General features: G+C 42.3%; 2 protein-coding genes across 2 annotated transcripts in view; both read left to right on the plus strand.

Moving 5' to 3' along the window:
- The first annotated feature begins 2,696 nt into the window (after positions 1-2,696).
- LOC138584166 (sperm-associated microtubule inner protein 4) lies at positions 2,697-5,251 on the plus strand. Its single transcript, XM_069656340.1, has 6 exons — positions 2,697-2,701; positions 2,804-2,994; positions 3,498-3,586; positions 3,673-3,850; positions 4,169-4,257; positions 4,349-5,251. The coding sequence occupies exons 1-6, from the start codon at positions 2,697-2,699 to the stop codon at positions 5,249-5,251; spliced, it is 1,455 nt and encodes a 484-aa protein (XP_069512441.1).
- Positions 5,252-7,586: 2,335 nt separating this feature from the next.
- osbpl3b (oxysterol binding protein-like 3b) overlaps positions 7,587-18,731 on the plus strand; it is a 32,317-nt gene continuing 21,172 nt past the window's right edge. Inside the window, exons 1-2 of the mRNA XM_069656341.1 lie at positions 7,587-7,646; positions 7,945-8,065. The gene's annotated coding sequence lies outside the window, so the exon portion shown is untranslated. The remainder of the gene's footprint in view (positions 7,647-7,944; positions 8,066-18,731) is intronic.

The following is an 18,731-nucleotide window of genomic DNA, read 5'->3' on the forward strand; positions in this document are numbered from 1 at the left end:
TTAAACTTCTAGATTTAAAGGCAAAATTCTGACTGCCTCTAAATAAGAAAAGAAAAGCCAGAGTCAGATCTCTGAGAATAAAGTCCACCTCAGAAGTCTGAATACTCATAACTTTACATGATGCGCACATCCTCTTCTTCCTCTTCTCAGTCCTTTGATATAAAACGTGTGAAAAAAACTGGAAATCAATTTGCACAATGGGTCCATTTTGTCATTTTAAACTTGCATCACAGTCTTTTGTGTGGTCCAGAGTGATAAGCCAGCCCTATTCATGCAGGCTGAGTCACTGCAGAGAAACAGCACCACGGACAGCGCACGTCGAACGTCCGCTAAATCCTCCAGGAAGACGTTCTGCTAAACAGGCACAGTTTTAAATCAAGATGAGAACAGGATGAGTCTGTGAATTAGAACACGTTTTTGTGGCTTTGTCTAAATCAGACTGTGAATGTTTAACTGTGTTCATGTTGCACAGGAAGAGAGACGACGAAACCCGACTCCTGTAACCAAACACCTGCCGCTCACACACAGCTTGTATCTGGTGTCAGCGTGTTCAGGCCGGACCCGGCTTGATTTTCATTCCACCTTATGCGTAGTTGTATGAGTTCACCAAACTGTGAACGTGTAATATTATCAGATTATACACACAGGATGGCTGGATGATGGACATCCTGGGCAGTGATTGCACACTGGATAAGAAATATTAAGATTAAATGAAACATCAGCACAAGCTGTTTGTAAAGTTTTTACAATTCAGGATAAAATTACATTTTTAAAAGGGTGCATTGATATTTGTTCTTGTCTTAGAACACCAACTGTGTTTTGTTGTTGCTTCAGTCTTCGGATCCATACAGGTTTTAAAGTACACCTCCTCTTACACACTATGTGCTGTGGGCTGGGTTGGGTGTCACTCACTCTGATCCTTTTGTTTATTGTAACTCTGGCTGTCCCCGGAATCCAACCTCACTGGTCACAAGTGAACACACAAGGAGTGAACACACTGTTCCGTCCACGACAGCCTCCATGTTTCTACTCTTCTCCATGTTTTGACCAGAAGACGGCTTCCTGTAACTTCACTGAGAGAATAAAGAGACGTAATTGGATCCGTGTTTTAATCTGTTGATTCCTGTAGACCATAGCCCAGGTAAGTGTTCTTTCAAATGTCCTTTTGGGATCAATTCTTGCATTTTGTTGGTATTAATTTATGTTGTAGCGGGAATAGATCAAAGAGTTAAACCAGGTTCATTTCATTCAAAGAGACACCGATCAGCCATGACATTATGACCGCTGACAGGTGAAGTGAATAACATTGATTATCTCGATACAATGGCACCTGTTGGTGGGCGGGATATGTTAGGCAGCAAGAGAACATTTTGTCCTTGAAGTTGACGTGTTGGAAGCAGGAAAAATGGGCAAGTGTTATGATGTGAGCGACTTTGACAAGGGCCAAATTGTGATGGCGAGACAACTGGGTCAGAGCATCTCCAAAACTGCAGCTCTTGTAGGGTGTTCCCGGTCTGCAGTGGTCAGCACTTACCTAAAGTGGTCCAAGGAAGATCTGTTCCAACAGAAGAGCTACTGAAGCTCAAATTGCTGAAAAATTCATGCTGGTGCATCACAGTTTGTTGCATATGGGGCTGCGTAGCCGCATGCTGACCCCTGTCCAACGCCCAAAGCGCCTGTCTGGCCTGGTTTGTTGAATCACGTTTTCTTTTACATCATGTGGATGGCCAGGTGTATGTGCATGTTACATGGAGAAGACATGGCACCAGGATGCATTATGGGAAGAAGGCGAGCCGGTGGAGACAGTGTGCTGCTTTGGGCAATGTTCTGTTGGGAAACTTTGGGTCCTGCTGTTCATGTGGATTTTACTTTGACACGTACAACCTACCTAAACATGGTTGCAGACCGAGGTCACCCCTTCATGGAAACCGTATTCCCTAATGGCAGTGGCCTCTTTCAGCAGGATAATGCGCCCTGCCACACTGCAGACATGGTTCAGGAATGTTTGAGGAACACAACAACGAGTCCAAATTCCCCAGATCTCAAACCAATCGAGCGTCTGTGGGATGTGCTGGACAAACAAGTCCAATCCATGGAGGCCGGGTCAGGGCTGGTTTGGTGGCAATATTAGGCAGGTGGTCATAATGTTATGGATGATGGGTGTATGTTTGCCTTTTTTCTTTGCTATAGCTGGTGTCTGAGTAAACATACCAATCATTTTATGAGTCATATTTATTGTGTGGTATTTAGGGACACCCTGATCCTGATTTGTATTATATTCATGATAAATGTAAATAACACATACATAACTGTTTCCTCTCTTGCCTATCCTTTGTTCTGAGTCCGGGGAATAGGATGGATCCTCAGTCCTCACTAAACCACGGGATCCCACCTGATTTAAGCGACCATTATCACCTTGGTTATGGAGGAGCTGTCGTATCTAAGTAAGTCTAAAAGTGCAAAGAAAGTCAAAGATATTTGCAGAATGAGACCTTGAATGCATCTTATCCTTACAGGCCCGCCACCAGTGAAAAGCATTATTACAACACAAGCAGAAGGAAAAGTAAAGTCCGTCTTAATGACCAGCTGTGAGTAGATATCGATTTAACTAAAATCCTATAAAAGGCATTCTTCAGTGGTGATACGAAATACTATTTGTTTGTTTTCTCAGCATCCCAAAACCAACTGATGTAAATATGGCGTGAGTACGTTTGAACAGACTTTTCTGTTTGCAGAGTTTCTAACACCTGCATCAGACTTTAATCCTCCTTATCTTCTTTTCATCTCCTGCTGCCTCTAACAGGGAGAAAATGATAACGATTCCAACTCCAAAGCAGCATCCCTATTCCTCCCACATCTCCCAGTTTGCAATGTTCCCATCCTTCCGCTCTCCAGATGATCCCGAAACAGGAGTCAGGGCTGCTTCCAAACCTTTCCTCAACCCCCTCGTCCCAAACCGAGCACCGGACGTCACTCTGCTGAGCAAAACTATAGGTAAGAGGCAGGGGCGTTTCTCGGGGGTGGCCTGGGGTGGCATGAGCCCCCACCCTGAAATCTGACTGGGCACCCTATAATCCTTAACTATGATTGTCTATCTGCCTGGTCAGAGGTGGGACTTAAGTTCAGATCAACTCATTGGGCAGTGTAGCAACAGGCTGCTAGTAGCTTAAGTGACTAGCATGCCAGTGATTTGTCGATTCTTAAGACTTTGACTTTTGGAGATACATCTTATTTTTGAGTCCCTAAGGAATAAAGTATGGGAGGTTTTTATGGTGCCTCTCTGTTGTGTCATTTTTTAAATAAAAAACCTACACAAAGGAACGTAATGTAATGATACCTTAGTGTAAGCACCCAAACTTAATGCCCCCCCTGCATAAATCAGTGCCCTAGTTTTGCCACCGCAGTCAAAAAAGTCTGGACACGCCCCTGGTAAGAAGGCAACATAAAGGATGGAATATTTCCAGACAGGTTTATGATGTCTGCATTTCCATGCACAGGTAGTCCATATCGACATGAGATCTTAGCGTCCCCCATGAAGACCAAGAAGAAAGCAGTGATGTGGACCGGGGAACACGGCTTCCTGGATGTGAGTGGTGACATACTGTACATCGCCTATACAATACATCACATGACTGTTGTTGTGATCATTTTCTTAACGGCTTCTTTCTGCAGCATACAAAGCCATTGTTTAGAGGAGACAGCCAGGTTTTCTACCCCGCTCCTCCAAAGGCAGTGCTGCCCAATCCAAAGCTTCGGGACTGGGATTTGACTTTATCCGAGCGCACGAGCAACATGCTGAAAAATCTGGAGAGGACACACTGGCTCACTTCTTACCAAATGCAGTACACAGGTGAGGATGTCTAAGCACTGTTAATGTGTAAGGGACTGCACAGAAATGAATGGCACCCACACACTAAGTTATTATTACAATAAAAAAGGCCTAAATCATAGTAAACCTTTCTCAGACCCTCTTTTCTCTCCAAAACATTCGGTCCACTCCTCTAACAGGAAGACGAAAAAGCAGATCAGATCTAATGAAAGCCTCTTTGCAAAGTTATAATAATAAATAATAAATAAAGTCATAAATAATCCAGTGATTGGATCTACAATGATGTACAATAATGATGTACATTTTATATTTCGATATTTAAAGTTTGATTCCTTTCAGGATCTGGGCCAGCAAACCCTCTAAAGATCGATGACTTCAGAGACAAAGCGCGTGGCCTCACTGGGCTGAATTCACGCACTGCACCACTGGTATAAAAAGATCCTTAAGAACATTGTATTTTTGCACAGCAGCTATTATATTGTGCACTTACAAAAACATAATGAGTTCTTTTCCCTGCAGAGAGAACGCTCCTTTCCTGTGTTTGTTCCCTCCAAACCGATAAAAGGATGCAGAGGAAGACAAGAAAGCAGTGCAGGAAGGAGCACCTGCAGTCCCTCTGCTGCTGATGAACTCCCAAATCCATCTCCATCTCCAAACCAAGACACTGCTTCAGCTACTATAAACCAACCCAGGCCACAAGAGACCGCAGCTAAGCATAATGAGGCCCCAGATCCAAACCACAGGGGTCAGAGCCAATCAAAGTACAGCCCTGGATCCACTGAAGCACCGAGCGCCGAGCCGTCCCAGGAGGTGTTACACAAACAACAACCCGAAAGAAAAAGCTCTGCGTACGAGGGCAGGCAGAGGCAAACCTGCAGAGTCCAGTTTGATGAAAGTCCCATTCAAGTCTCTGTGTCACAGAGCTGCGAAGAGGCTAACGCTGCCCGGATCGCAGACGCAGAGCGACCCCTTCACCTGCACAGCCGCCCACTTCCACACGGAGAGATGGAGGTCAACAGAGAGAAAAGCCTGTGTGTGAAAGATGAACCACGTAGCAGAAGGAATTTAAAAGTTAGAGATTTTTCTGGCTTAGGTCACTCAGCTGATCTTATAGATCCAGCAGGCATTGAATCTGAGTTTTTACAGAGGGCTTCAGAGAAACTGGAAAAAGGCAGAGAAATGCCACGCAGTACCTTTAACCCCTGCATCCTGCCGAGGCCTCCGGTCCTGCCTGGTATTCCCCACGAGGGCAGAAAGGGAGCTCTTAGCCTTCTGGACCTTCAAGATTCATTCAGTAAGACTGCAGCCCATCAGGATTTTAACAGCTCCATCACTCGTGCTGCTGTGAACCTGAGAGACAATGTAGTCACAGGGAAAAAACATGACTTCTATGGCATTAACTGCTTCTACCTCCATGGATAACCTGAACATAGTGGATATCCATCTTCTCTCCCGTCATGTGACTGAAGATTTCCTAAAATATAAGCAGGAAATGTTTGTTGAGTATACTTAAAGTTTGAATTTCCTGTCTGGAAATGAGCTGATTACAACCTCATCCATCCATCCATTATCTATACCGCTTATCCTGTTCAGGGTCGCGGGGGGGCTGGAGCCTATCCCAGCTGTCATTGTAGCGAGAGGCGGGGTTACACCCTGGACTGATCGCCAGTCGATCACAGGGCTGACACACAGAGACAGACAACCTTTCACGCTCACATTCACATCTACAGGCAATTCAGAGTCACCAATTAAGCTAACCAGCATGTGTTTGGACTGTTGGAGGAAGCCGGAGTACCTGGAGGGAACCCACGCATGCACCGGAAGAACATGCAAACTCCACAGAAAGGCTCACTGCGTCCAAACTGGGGTTCCAACTATGAATCTTCTAGCGCTCACCACTGCAGCACCGTGATGCTCTGATTATAACTCTTAGATCAGAGATTCAACAACGTTAAATAAATGGATATTTAAATTTGTATCTGGTTCTGAATTCATTAAAACATCAAATCACATAAATTCACATGCATGATATTCAAAGTATAATATTTCAATGCTGTAAAATCAGCGATGATTCAACTCTAACAACCTCTTCAGTCCTCGTTCATATGATATTCAGTTGTTTCTAAGACTAAACTCATCAAAGCTATAATTACCAGAGCATCAACACAAAAACAAGAGTGTCTCTAAAGGTTGTAAAAGTTCTCGTACACTCACAATAAAAGTCAGTGATTTATAATTTAGTCTGTTTATTTAACTCAGCGCTTGCACAATATGTGTAGTAAACAGTCAGGCCAGTTTGCAATTATTGTTAATTTGCTCCTTGGCTCTATGCTTTTCAGTTGCAATATTCATTAGAGCTCAGGATGAATTATACAATAATGGGCTTACATAAGGCTCCCATAAGCCGAGGCTGATTGTGAGGGTAAAAGAAAAGACTCGGCCTTCAAAGCTCACTTCTGTGAGTTCAGTCTGTCCACACAGAAGGAATTTTCATTGGCAGGAAATGCAGAAAGAGGCACAGATGAATACTTTGGTCTTCGCTGTGACCTTTTTAATTTCAACATTTGTATGAAGATGATTTTTTTTTTCTCCCAGATGTGACACAGAGTTCAGCACAGAGCATTGTGATGGCTGTGTTATGGAATCCATCTGTGTGTGTTATTGGTGCCGCAGTAACCTTCTAAGCTCACCAGTGTGAAAGGAAAAAATGCTCTTCTTTGCACGTAATCTGTTGCAGGCAGGCTGACTCGCTGTGAAAGGTGTTTTTGTTACAGTAAGTCCTTGAGCAGCGAGCCTGCAGCCTTGAGTGATATAACAGCTTCTCATTCAGACTTTCAGAAAAAAAAAGCCCCAGTGATAACGGTCTCACAGCAAAATGGACTCGCGCTGAATATTGCAGACCATCTCATGTTGCTAATAAAACCACTTCTAGAGGCAACCAAGTTAAAATTAAGATATATTAGTTTGTTTTATGCTATTGTTTGTATAAAACAAACCTAAATCCGTGAAAAACTTGCACTTATGTTGCATTCAAGGTAAATGTTCTACTTAAGACAAATGCTTAGCTTTTAAATATCACATTTTGTCTGCAGAAAATGCTTCATTTCTTTGACTACATGGTGTATTTCTCACTATACCACGAGCACAGCTGAAAAGCTGTGAATCAGCAAGTCGTCCAGCAGGTGGCAGTATATTATTATTTTAAACTCTGTCATGTATCATCTGAATTCAATGCGCTTTTCTGATAGATAGATAGATAGAAGGTTAAAATGTCAAAGGGGGGATTTCGACGTCGTGTCATGTCGTGTACGGTTATTTAAAAGTATAAAAGAGTAATTCCAGTCATTATTATTAATGGACACGGGGTTGTAATATTAAAATACATCTGCGTTTAAACAGTAATTTAAAGACCATAATTAAATCACTCACTTCCATAGTGATGAGTTTGTATCTTCACCGCGTGTCCTTGCGTTTGGGGTCCTCCACAGGGCGTCATGGAAAAGATGCTGTCAATGACACAAACCCCGCCCCCTCCGAGGTGACGCGGTGCCATGCTCTGCAGTGTAATTGGAGTTTCCTTCGGTCAGTCACGCGCCGCCTCCCTCCTCCGTACAGCGGTGCAGAAAGTGATGCTTTTCAGAGCGGGCTGAGTGCGGAGGGTGCATGTGTGTGCATGTCAGAGAGCAGAGGACAAGCTGCATGTTCGAAGCTGTAGTTTGAGTGTGTTTTTACGGGCTTGTTTGGGTTAAATTAACAGACCGTTTCTAAAGACCTCGGCCCTTTGTCACCTGGGATTCACCTATGTAACTCGGTCAAGGTGAGTGCGTGTGTTTTTTTTTCCTTCATTATTTATTTATTTATTTTACAAGATAGTTTATATCCTCCTGTTAAAAAGTACGTGATGCTTCCCCTTGAGAATGTCAGTTGAATAAGTCACGTGCATTTAAAAGTTGCATTGCAGTGCTGCATGTAACTGAAACAACTCACAGCAGCTCAACAGAAAGCTGCAAATGTTCAGTGTTCGCTTGTAAAGCTTCAAAGTGAAACAAGCCACCAGTAAAATGCATTTACCACCACTTTTATATAAACACTAGGTCTCTCTCTCTCTCCTGTAGGGTCTTCCCGAACAGGAGTAACCATAACATGGGATTCATACAATAGATCGCTTAAGTCTCCTTGGTAACTCTGAGCCCCCTTCCTCTTCCTCTCTTGACAAGTAGAAACAAGCTGTTGAGGGTAAGTCTACTGTTTGCCTGTAAACCTCACATACATGTAGCTCTATTAAGTAACAAGCTATCATTATAACCACAAGCCAAAAGTGTGAATAATGTGTGGCTGTGTTCCTCATGCTGAGTGCATGTAGGTGTGATGATGACAGAGAGAGAGAGTGCAGATATGATGCATTCTCAGATTTAATCAGCTCATGCTCACTTCCTATACAGATTTTGGAGCAATAACAGACCTATAGAAGGTTTTGCAATATTATTTATTAAATGGCAAATGTAAGAAAATGTCTATGCCAGCGTACTCCCTGATGATTGCAATTCTGTGTAAATCCAGCATAAAAATAGTAATTCTCATGCTAAATATTGGCTCTGTGCCCAAACTTTCCAGTCAAATATCTGCGCTAATCCTTAGAAAGTCCTGTTGAGTCAAAGCGGTTTTGTTGGGTTAAATTTTGCTGTGGCTCGCATACAGAGCGCCCATAATTTCAAGACTTACACAGTGTTATCTCAGCTCCTTTGGTTGTTGTGTCAACAGTATAACAGAGGAGGCTTTTCAGGTGCTGCCCGGCTTGTGTGTGTTTTGGAAAATTGGGTGAGGCAGGGGCTCCTGAGGGTTTCTGTAAAAACGTCTGTCATTATATGGAGTAAGGAAGGTGGACGGTGCACACGTCCACGCCTCAGAATGGTTTACAGGCGAAGGACAAAATCACAAGCAAGCCTTACGATTAGTTTTAAAGTTGTAGACTTGTTGAAATTCTCTTTGGGAAGATGTTGAAATACAGCATGTTTTCCACTGTCACAGCTGTTTTTGCTTTTTTTGGTGGCAGATGTGCGACTCTTGCGGCTCCTGAGGTTTTTTCAGTTCTTATCACACCCACTTCAGTGATTGCAGGCAAACATGGGGAAACTGTGAGGGAGAGGAATCAACAGAATTCGTGGAATGCAGCAGCAGGAGAGAAACACATATATTTAAAACTGCAGTGGGGTGTGGGCATTGTCCACGGTAATTTAGGCTTTCCCTCTGGTTCCAAGCGGAATCTTTGAATAAATATGCACAACCTATAATCTATTAAAGGCCACAGTCTGTCTAACCTGTATGTGCTTTACAATAGATGTAGTGTGTGTGCAGTTTTCATGATCCCATTTTTCTGAGTTTTCCAGGTCAATTTCTGTCTGTTGCTTGCCTTGTACTTCTTGAGTGTACTGTCAACCTGGGTAGAATATTGCACGGACACCCCCTCCAATACAGTAGTTAAAACTCCCTTGAATTGATTAACTCTAATGAGAAGCATGTTGAAGTCACCTTTACACATACCGTAGGTCACACAGTGTGCTGTGTAGCATTGCTTCAGGCTCGCTTTTGAATATCCACTAAGCAACAAGTGAATAATGCAGGAAGTGAATAAATAGGACCTGCAGAGCAGCTGTTGTGAGCCTCTCGTGCACGTGGCAGGTGTTGCCTTGTTTCATGTGGGCAGTAGGCCTCCATAAATAATTCATGCGGTTTTATAAAACAGGTAGATGATTGGATTGTGAAAGAGAAAGTAAATTCATGCACCATATCTGCTTTTTCAGAAAAGGAAATAACACTTTTAACCGATTATATTAGAGTTCAACTTGGACTGTCTCATTAGCGATATGTTCTTGCTGCTCGTCTTCAGCCTCCTCCAGGAGTCGGAGAGGCAGAAGGGAGCACGAGGGCTGATTTCAGCTGCTAGATATCAGCATGAATCTTTAACGAGGGCGACAGCGGCAGACGCTTTTAACAATAGCTCACTTCATGAGAAAGAACATGTTTTCACTGGACTCCTCCATACAGACTTAGTCATTCTCTTGGTTTGTAGGGCTAAATTATTCAACATGTTCGCCATCTTAAAGGATAGCAGCTCTGGTGTATTTAAATAATGTCGCCTTTAGGTCTCAGAATAATATCTTCACTCATTATTACATTTGGATGAATGTTTCCTTCTAAACCTTCTTAACTAATTCCTGCACAGAAATAAAAAATGTAATGTCATTCTAAATTTATGATATATTCCTGTTCAAAATGTTGTATTTGGGCGATATCCACACAGCAGTTAATCCGCTTGTCAGATTTTGACTGGTCCCTCTGTATTATTTTGCCACTGGGCTACAATTTAGTTTTTAGTCAGCACAGGGTCAACTAAAATTCAGCCCTGTTTGTACAGGAGTAGCGTCATAGTTTTTTTAAAGACATATATGACATTATATATATAGACATTTTTCTTCCAACTGAGCCGTGTGGCTCATGCAATGCGTTAGTTTGGTCGTCGTGCTAAAGAGGAAGGCAATGTTTGCCTGTCGTTCCATCGGACCACCATTAATCTAGATATATCTCAACATCTGTGTGGATTGTTCCGAGCCCCCTGAGAGGTCACAGCAAGAATTTTTTTGCTTGACCTCGCAGTAATGTTCTTCCTCGTCTCCCTCTCCTTCTCAGCGATATGTTTATTTCTGCCCAGCTGCTCCCAGCGCAACGCAACCGTATGGGTCAGCTCATTGAATTTGACTTTGAAGTAGCCATTAAGTGTGCTGATATAGTAATACTGCTCAGTAGGAATGGTTATGCTATTAGTGATAGTAAATTCAAACAGATTCTTAGATCCAGACGTCTCTCCAGAAGCAACAGCATGGACGCAGATGAAATGATGTCCATGAAGTTGTGTGCATTAGAACATGGCACCCAGAGGATAAATCCAAAAGACTTCTGTGATCCCCAAACTTTAATTTAGCGCCATCATTAGGCCAGATATTAAGTAGCCCATAACTTCAGACTAAATAAATGCAGTTACAGTTACAGTTATATTACATTTATATCAACTTAACCTATAGTTTTTGTTTATTAGGTAAAAAGTAAATGTTAGCATGCTAACAGGCTAAACTATGTTAGCATTTCCTCTGAGCGCGTGTTAGCACGCTGATCAGAGCAGTAATTAGCTTAAAGCATCTTTGTGCCTGCATGTATATTCTCGCTTAGCTGCTAGCACAGCTGTAGACCTTTAGCTTGTTGGTGATGACAGCTTGTTTGTTACATTTCATCTGCCTCAACAAAGAAGAAAATCTAAAACATCACAGCTTAACACTTTTTAGCTTATGTCAAGAAATATATTGATTAGCTTGTTAGGATAAAGTAACTTCACTGCGGGATGATACATTTCCCAGACTCTTCAATAAATTTGGTAGAGGAAGTGAATTCGTTGAATGAAGCTACAAATAAAAAAGCGGACCAACTTCAAAGATCCATGGGTGAGATGTGATCAAACCACAACTTTGACAACACACACTACATTAGACATGAAGATTCAGTGCTGCCTTTGTGTAAGCTCCCCACACTGTGTCATTCTGTCACTGAGTCAGCTTCTGACAGTCGATCTTCCGTATTGTAAAATCACAGAGACGGATTTATGCTGTATTTCATCCATACTACAGTCGTGTGAGTTAGGAACCTTTCCTGACAGAGTTCAGGCATGAAGTACATCTTTGAGGATGTGGTAACTCCCCTCAGTCAGACAGTTTATCTCTGTCTGTCCATAAATGGAAGGTAATGGAAGACGATGCCATGTCTAAATATATCTGCACTCCAAGGACTTAGAGATTGCTTGTGGCAGTGTAGATGTTCTCGCCAGTTTTTGCGATATCTTGTTTTTTGGCCTATTTTTTTGGGCCGTGTCCACGGTCCGTCTCAATGTCATCATCCTCTGCTTTCAGTCAATATCTCTGAATTAATATGAAAATAAAGGTGGGGACGTCGTGTTGCATCCTAATCAGTACAGTGGTTGAGTTTTAAGCACAGTAATCCTTCATTTGGAATAGCAACAGCTGGATCGTACTGTCACGCAAGTTGCTACAGTGAAGTTCAGCACATGTCCCCCTCACGCTGTTTTCAGTGAGTGGTGAGCTAATCTGTGAGTCTCCTCTGCGTCCTAATAAGCTGGTGTTGAGTTATGAGGCTGTCAGGCTCCGTCAGGGGGAGTTTAACAAAAGAGGGGACCTGTGTTGCACTCGGAGCAGGCAAGAGAAGGGAATTGAGACAGAGAGAAGGAGGACGGGGATGTGGGAGGGGAGGGAGCTTGTCAAGGATGTGGTTGATTAACAGGATGTGGTGTAGCGTTTGTGAGAGTATCTGAAACACCGCCTGTCATGTGTAAGGCAGTGTGTGGATGAAAAGATGTCCTCTGCAGTAGGAAGTTATGGACTCTATCCGTCTCTCCCTCATTATTACAATTATAAGACAGAAATCGTCTCTAGGCGCAGGACAGGATTTTTGGCACTGGATGTTCTTGTGTCTGTTTGAGGTTCGTTTGTAGGTCGAGTAGTATTGACAAATCGCGTATCAGCAGGCTTCGGTGTATGCAGGAAAAATTATATATTATTATTCTCTATAAACAGAAACCTGCATGCAAGTGCAGCTATAATCCGTTCGTCGTATATCAAGTTGCAAGTCGGACGCTAAACGATGCAGCGTGCAAAAAGGAAGTGTTAACCCAAAGTCCTTTATCGCTAACCGTTGGCTACACTGGAAGCCCCGAAAAGTTCTGTAATCGAATCGTCTTTGGTTTTGACTGCTGGTTTGACAAAAGATTAATCAATTATTTTAAAAATCACCAGGTTTATCGAAAATAATAGTTTGTTTCCGCCGCTCGTCAAAATCCATTTAATTCCACTGGAAATGTAAGATTACAGGAAGCAGAGAGAGACATGCACGCTTTAAGCTCAGCCTGTTTTTTGGCGCGGCTCCCTCTGGCCTTGGCAACCTTTCATCACAACATCTTAAGCAGATCAGGAGCAGGCCAGCGTCACCATCTGTGTGTCGCTTTCAGAGAAGGTGTGGCCGTACACACACACGGACGTGGGAAGGCAAACATTACCCTGCTTGATCAAGAGATGTTCTAATGAATAATAGATCTCGTGTTGGGATGGAGCCAGTTTTGTCTCTGTGTCAATCCTCTGGGCTAATGGCTTCCTTGATGCTGCCCTGCTGACCTGTGATATTGCTTGAAGAAGACATTTTATGAAAGAAACACTGATTCTGCTGACGGAGGCGAGAGGGGAGTTTCTTTTACCTGCTCAGACCTTTTTGGAAAATGGAAACGAAGCTTATTCAGAATGACAGTCTGTACCAGGAGAAAAGCAAGAGACTCTCAGGACTGTCTTCTGTGCAATCACCAGCGTTCTACTGACTACAACTCTTAATACGTGGACAATAAGCTGATTCAGACGTGGAATCAGCTCCTTCACTGATTGCACCTCGTTGAAGGGCCTGTCTGAAACTCTAAGTACGTCACTTTTGAATGAAAAAAATCGAAGGATTATTTCTTTCAGACTGCAATTGCGTGTCTTCCTCTCTTCTGTCGTTCCTAATCAGGGCCCAGCTACTTTTGTTGATGATGCTATCATCATTTCCTGGAGTTTGCATACTGAAAAGTCTGAGACGCCATTGAGAGCAGATAAAGAGAGCGCTCAATGATCTGTGTTTGTCGCTGCAGTAATTAGATTGATGTTGATTATTGCTCATTTTCATTCAGGGAAGAGAACTGTTGTACAAGTGCTCTGATTAAGATTTTGAGATGTAGTCGTACATTTGAAAGGCCTTACATTTTGAAGCAATCCACCGTATTCACACCGTATTTCCTCTGAAGTCATGCTCAGGGAGGGAAGCTGGAATGCTGCTGCCAATTCCTGGCTCACTTTGCAGTAAATCACCTGCTTTTAAACATAAACGTTAGCTCAGAATTTTGTCACTCAATCAATCAAATGTTATTTGTATAGCGCCAAACCACAACCAAAGTTATCTCAAGGCAAAAAGAGCAGGTCTAGACCGTACTCTGTTATATTACTTAGAGAGAGACCCAACATGCATCACCATGAGTAGCACTTAGCAACATTTGGCACAGTGTCAGAAAAACGTCCTTTTAACAGGCAGAAACACCGCGCAGAACCAGACTCATGTTGAACATCTGCCTCGACTGGAAGGGCCCAAATATGGGATAGAGGGAAATGCAGGATAAAGACAGGTAGACGGAGCAACAACAACGACATACTGTATGTTCTTGATACATCAACAACAGAAGATAATACTTATGGTTACAAAGCCAATAATAATGGTACAAATTTGTGTATATTTTGTGCCTTTGCCTATCTTACCATATAACTATCAAAAGGCAATGTTACCCAGGAAGTGGATGAAAACAATGTGTCAGGTTCTCAAAGTTTGGAAGACTTTGGAAAATGATGCATTTAGCATTTTAGCTTAGGAAAATGGCCGCCATGTAAATATGATCAATAGTGTAATATTTTAAGAATTTCGGTCATTGGCGTTCTTGCAAAGAGCTAGGTGTAATTGATGCCGCTCTCATATCTGTGGGATAAATATAAAGCTGCAGCGAGCAGCCGCTGAGCCTAGCTTAGCATAAAGACTTTAAACAGGGGAATCTGTAAGAGTTGCCTCTTCTAAAGCTACCAAAGTGACCCAAACTGCTGATTAAATTACTTAATTTTCCTTTAATCTGAAGAAATTGCAAGTGTAGCTAGCTTTTACCCCTGTTTTTATGCTAAGATAAGCTAACCAGATGCCGGCTGTACTTTCCATTTTCCCCAACTGAGGCCACGTCTACACGTACATGGGTATTGAATACTGAGATTTTGCCTCCATCCTTTCCAAAAAATCCCCATCCGCACAAGCACGGTTATAAAAAATCCTCGTCCAAATGAAAATGCAAAAACACAACAAAAACGCTGGCATGAGAATGCCACACCACCAGGCGGCGATATAACCCGGACATGCTAAGAAGAAGAATCGTGGCCAGTCAAAAGTCTGAAAAAATCTATCCTGACGCCTTTGTTCCTCAATATAGTAGACAAGTGACAGTACATATGTATAAAGTCCTGTCAACCATCACTTTTTATGTCACGTCTGTCATTTTGCAAGGAATGTTGCCTCATTAGTGGCGTGTCACCATGGAGATAACGGCGCACAGCCTGATGTCACGAGCCAAAAACACCGTCTACACGTCTCTGCGGGAACAGAGTTTCTAAAAGTCTTCATCGTGGCCGGAGTTTTACAAAAGATCCGTTTTCAGTGACCTAAAACTGCGTTTGTGTGGACGAAAGGCCAAAAGGCAGAAAAATACCCGTGTACGTGTGGACATGGCCTGATATGAGAGTGGTATCGATCCTCTCCTCTTACCAGCCACAGAAAGCAAATCCCACAGTGTTACACTATTACTTAAAATATCACAACCTTATCTTTTGCATTTTATAAAGTTGTTACCGTTAAGAGACATTAGCTTAGTTTGTTACTGCTCTAAAAGGAAATACATGTAAAACAGTGTTCTATCACATCACTCCCAACGCATGAGCAGAATATTGTTTTGTGCCGATTTCTGATCCCACCCTTTCCGTCGCTCCGATAATGTCAGGGTTTCTCTTCCCCTTCTAAGGAGGAGTTGTTCTGCAATTCAATAATGAAATAACAAAGACTAAGTGGCGTCATCCCAGCAGGGTAATGCACAGATGTAATACGATTACTGTTATTAAAGTGGCAAGTTTTAGATGCAGCAAATGAGAGCCCAGTGTCTCCTCTTTGGTGGGAAGCAGCTAACAGAAGATGTTTTTAACGACTGTGTTGTTTCCAAAGCAAACAGGAAGAATAATGTGTGTGCTCACAGCTAACCAGCTTCTGATGAGTTGATCCTTCAGAGGGAAATTAAAGACAATCCAAATTGAGGAAGGTTTTTTTTATCTGATTTTATCCAGACGGACGGAGGGCAGCATTAGAGGAAAGGTAAATTTGATCTGTCACTCGAGAGCTTAGTGTAAAGAGGAACGATGTGTCAGTGAATGTCTGGTGGACTGCAGAGATAAGGTGATTACCACAACACAAGGTTAGGTGTTTGATGAACGCAGAGGCCATTAGTTTTGTCTGATTGAGTCTGATTGTTCCAGAGTTGTACAGACCTCAGAGCAGGTTTCGCCTCTTGGAGAAAAACTATAAATCAACCGTGATTTTCTTCCATTTAGATTCGGTTTGATCAAGTCGGTCATACATCAAAGAGAATCATTTTAGATTCAGTGTAGGCTGAAAAGCTTTCTCTTTTATCTAATGAAGTAAAAGCAATATAAGCATTGTCTATGTTTTTAATATAGGCCTCATAAAAAAGGTGAAGCTGGCTGCTTTTCATGGTTTGGGATTGGAATATGATTCGACTCTTCGCTTATAAAATGTTAGTAACGAGATAATGTTTTTTTAATGTTATCTAAATATCAATTTATCAGCTTAGTCAAAGTTCATGTTCTGTATTTACGTCCTGAGGTGACTCATTTCTCTCCGGGGGGCCTTCAGGCACAATCTCTCTCACTTCTCGTCACTGAACTCAAACAGTATTTTGTCTCCTAAAATGAGTTTAACGCTCACTACTTTCACTTCCTATTTCCGAGCGGTGGGAGTTTGCGCCGACTCGGTTCCAAACTAACGTCTTGAATTACTGTGGTGCATCAGCGTGTGCTGTCATTATCACAAAAAAATGACTCTATGTCTCCTAAGAAAGCTACACTGTGGGAGTTCAGCCATGAGACGTTTATTCTGATGACTCACATCCTAATGATGCCTGAAAGCCTGTCAGGCCTGTCAGCCCTTTAGCAGAGTCTTGAGTCAGTGGAAGGACAGAAGAACATCTGCAACATGAACTACACAATGTAATAGAGAGCTTTCAGCTTTTGTAAATCTAGTTAGTGCAGCTTAAAAGGACATTAAGCCATCTGTAACTTTTACTGAGATCTATAGCCGTCCAAGGATTTGATGACAGCTCTCTGGGACGCCTTAAAACTAACAAAACTAGGAGAGTTTGTGTTCCGTAAAATAGCATGAGAGCTTTGAAAGGCAGAAATCTCAGCAGTAAGTAATGGCTGCTTTTCCAAGCACCTGCAAACTTTTTTATAATGTGTTTTTTTGTGCAGTATGTTTGGTTGTCAGCAGGATAACAGAAATAATGGCCTGATATTCATGAAACCTGGTGAGAGATTGTAACATGTAACCAGGAAGATCCAAGTACATGTTGGAGCTGATATGTATCTGTGTAACAATGTGATCCATGTGAACTCATTCAGTCTAAGAATGAAAAATTGTGCATGTACATAATAATAAAATTTTGTGGTTTTAACAAAGACTATGTTAACATAATATATGACAAGAATATTCTTGCCATTCAGCATGATGAGCAAGGGTCCTTGACTTGTGAGCCCACCTGTATGTAGAACGGATACAATTGGTTGGTTGAGCGACAATCTCTGAATCTTTATGTTAAGGTTAGGGTAACGCCTTTGCACACCAAGTCGTATTTTTCCTCCAAAATTGTCACACATTAAAAAACAAAAGTTGCTGGCGCCGTGTAGCTCAGCGGTTAAATCTGCAGCCATATACAGAGACTACAGTCCTCGATGTGGCGGCCCCGGGTTCAACTCCCGCCCTCGGCCCTTTGCCGCATGTCGTCCCCACTCTCTTCCCCTGTTTCCGACACTATCCACTGTCCTCTCAATAAAGGCATGAAAGGCCAAAAATTATGATATTAAAAAAAAAAAAAACGTTGCATCAATCACGTTTCCACACCAAATCCAAAAAGTTTGTCCATCAGTAAAGTTTTCAGAACAGGTTTGATTTTCTGTGGTTTTTTCACATCTGTCAAAAGCCTCTCAGAGCCACCATACATGCAAACGTTATCATCAAAATGGCATCCGATAAGCTCATTCACCTAGTACGCACTTTTCCGATTATTAAATGTGTGTGTGTGTGCAAGACAGCTGTTCATTTTAATATGCTTTTTGACTTGATCTTCATGAGGCCTTAACAAGAGAAAATGTGGCTGCTTTCATGAGAGAGTAGTCCCTAGAAGTATTAGGCCCTACCTGTGTTTGTAACAAGTTGTCTCTGTATCCACATTAAATCCAAGTAGCAGAAGTGCTATGCCTTTTTAGCACAAGGTCTTTTTCAAGCACATTTGCCTTGCTTGTGTAACCTTCCTCAGCTCTCGAGCTCGCTAACCTTGAAGTTATTACCAAATAAACATCAATTAATCTGAGGGCAGCTAACAGCTAGCTGGGGCTTTATCTGATTGGCCGTATTTGAATGCATGGCCCGTGTATCAGGTTTCCATCTGATAGAACGTCTGATAGAATTAAGACTTTTACAAGCGGTTTATCGTGCATGTTCACATCCCAATGATGATAATAACGCACTTCATGGTGCAGCTCTAATTCGTACATGACCATCTTGATGACGGTTAAACTTTCCTTTAGCTTGTGTTTATCTTTTGTCCTCAGTAGCTGTCAGAGTTTCCATGATCCTCTCTGTTTCTTTGACCACACACGCTGGGCAAACACTCCTGTCAGCGTCCTTCTTTTACCGACCTGTGGTCTCAGGCCTGTCTGTTGTGTTCATTAGCATCAGCCACAATTACTTACATTAGGCTTACACTGTCTCTATCTTAGACTACACTGTTTGCAGGTGTCTGCTTGTTTCTTGTGTCCTTATATCTGAGTACTTGTTTTTCCCTGTCTGTCAATGACAGCAGCCACTGTCAGGTAAGGTAAAAAAATCCATGCTAACCCCTGCAGCACAGCTCCTCTGTAATCTGATAACAGTTGCAATCACTTACTGCATT

The sequence above is a fragment of the Semicossyphus pulcher genome, unplaced genomic scaffold, assembly GCF_022749685.1.
Source record: "Semicossyphus pulcher isolate SPU_LCO1_2020_fin unplaced genomic scaffold, fSemPul1.0.p SCAF_9, whole genome shotgun sequence".
Classification (NCBI taxonomy): domain Eukaryota; kingdom Metazoa; phylum Chordata; class Actinopteri; order Labriformes; family Labridae; genus Semicossyphus; species Semicossyphus pulcher.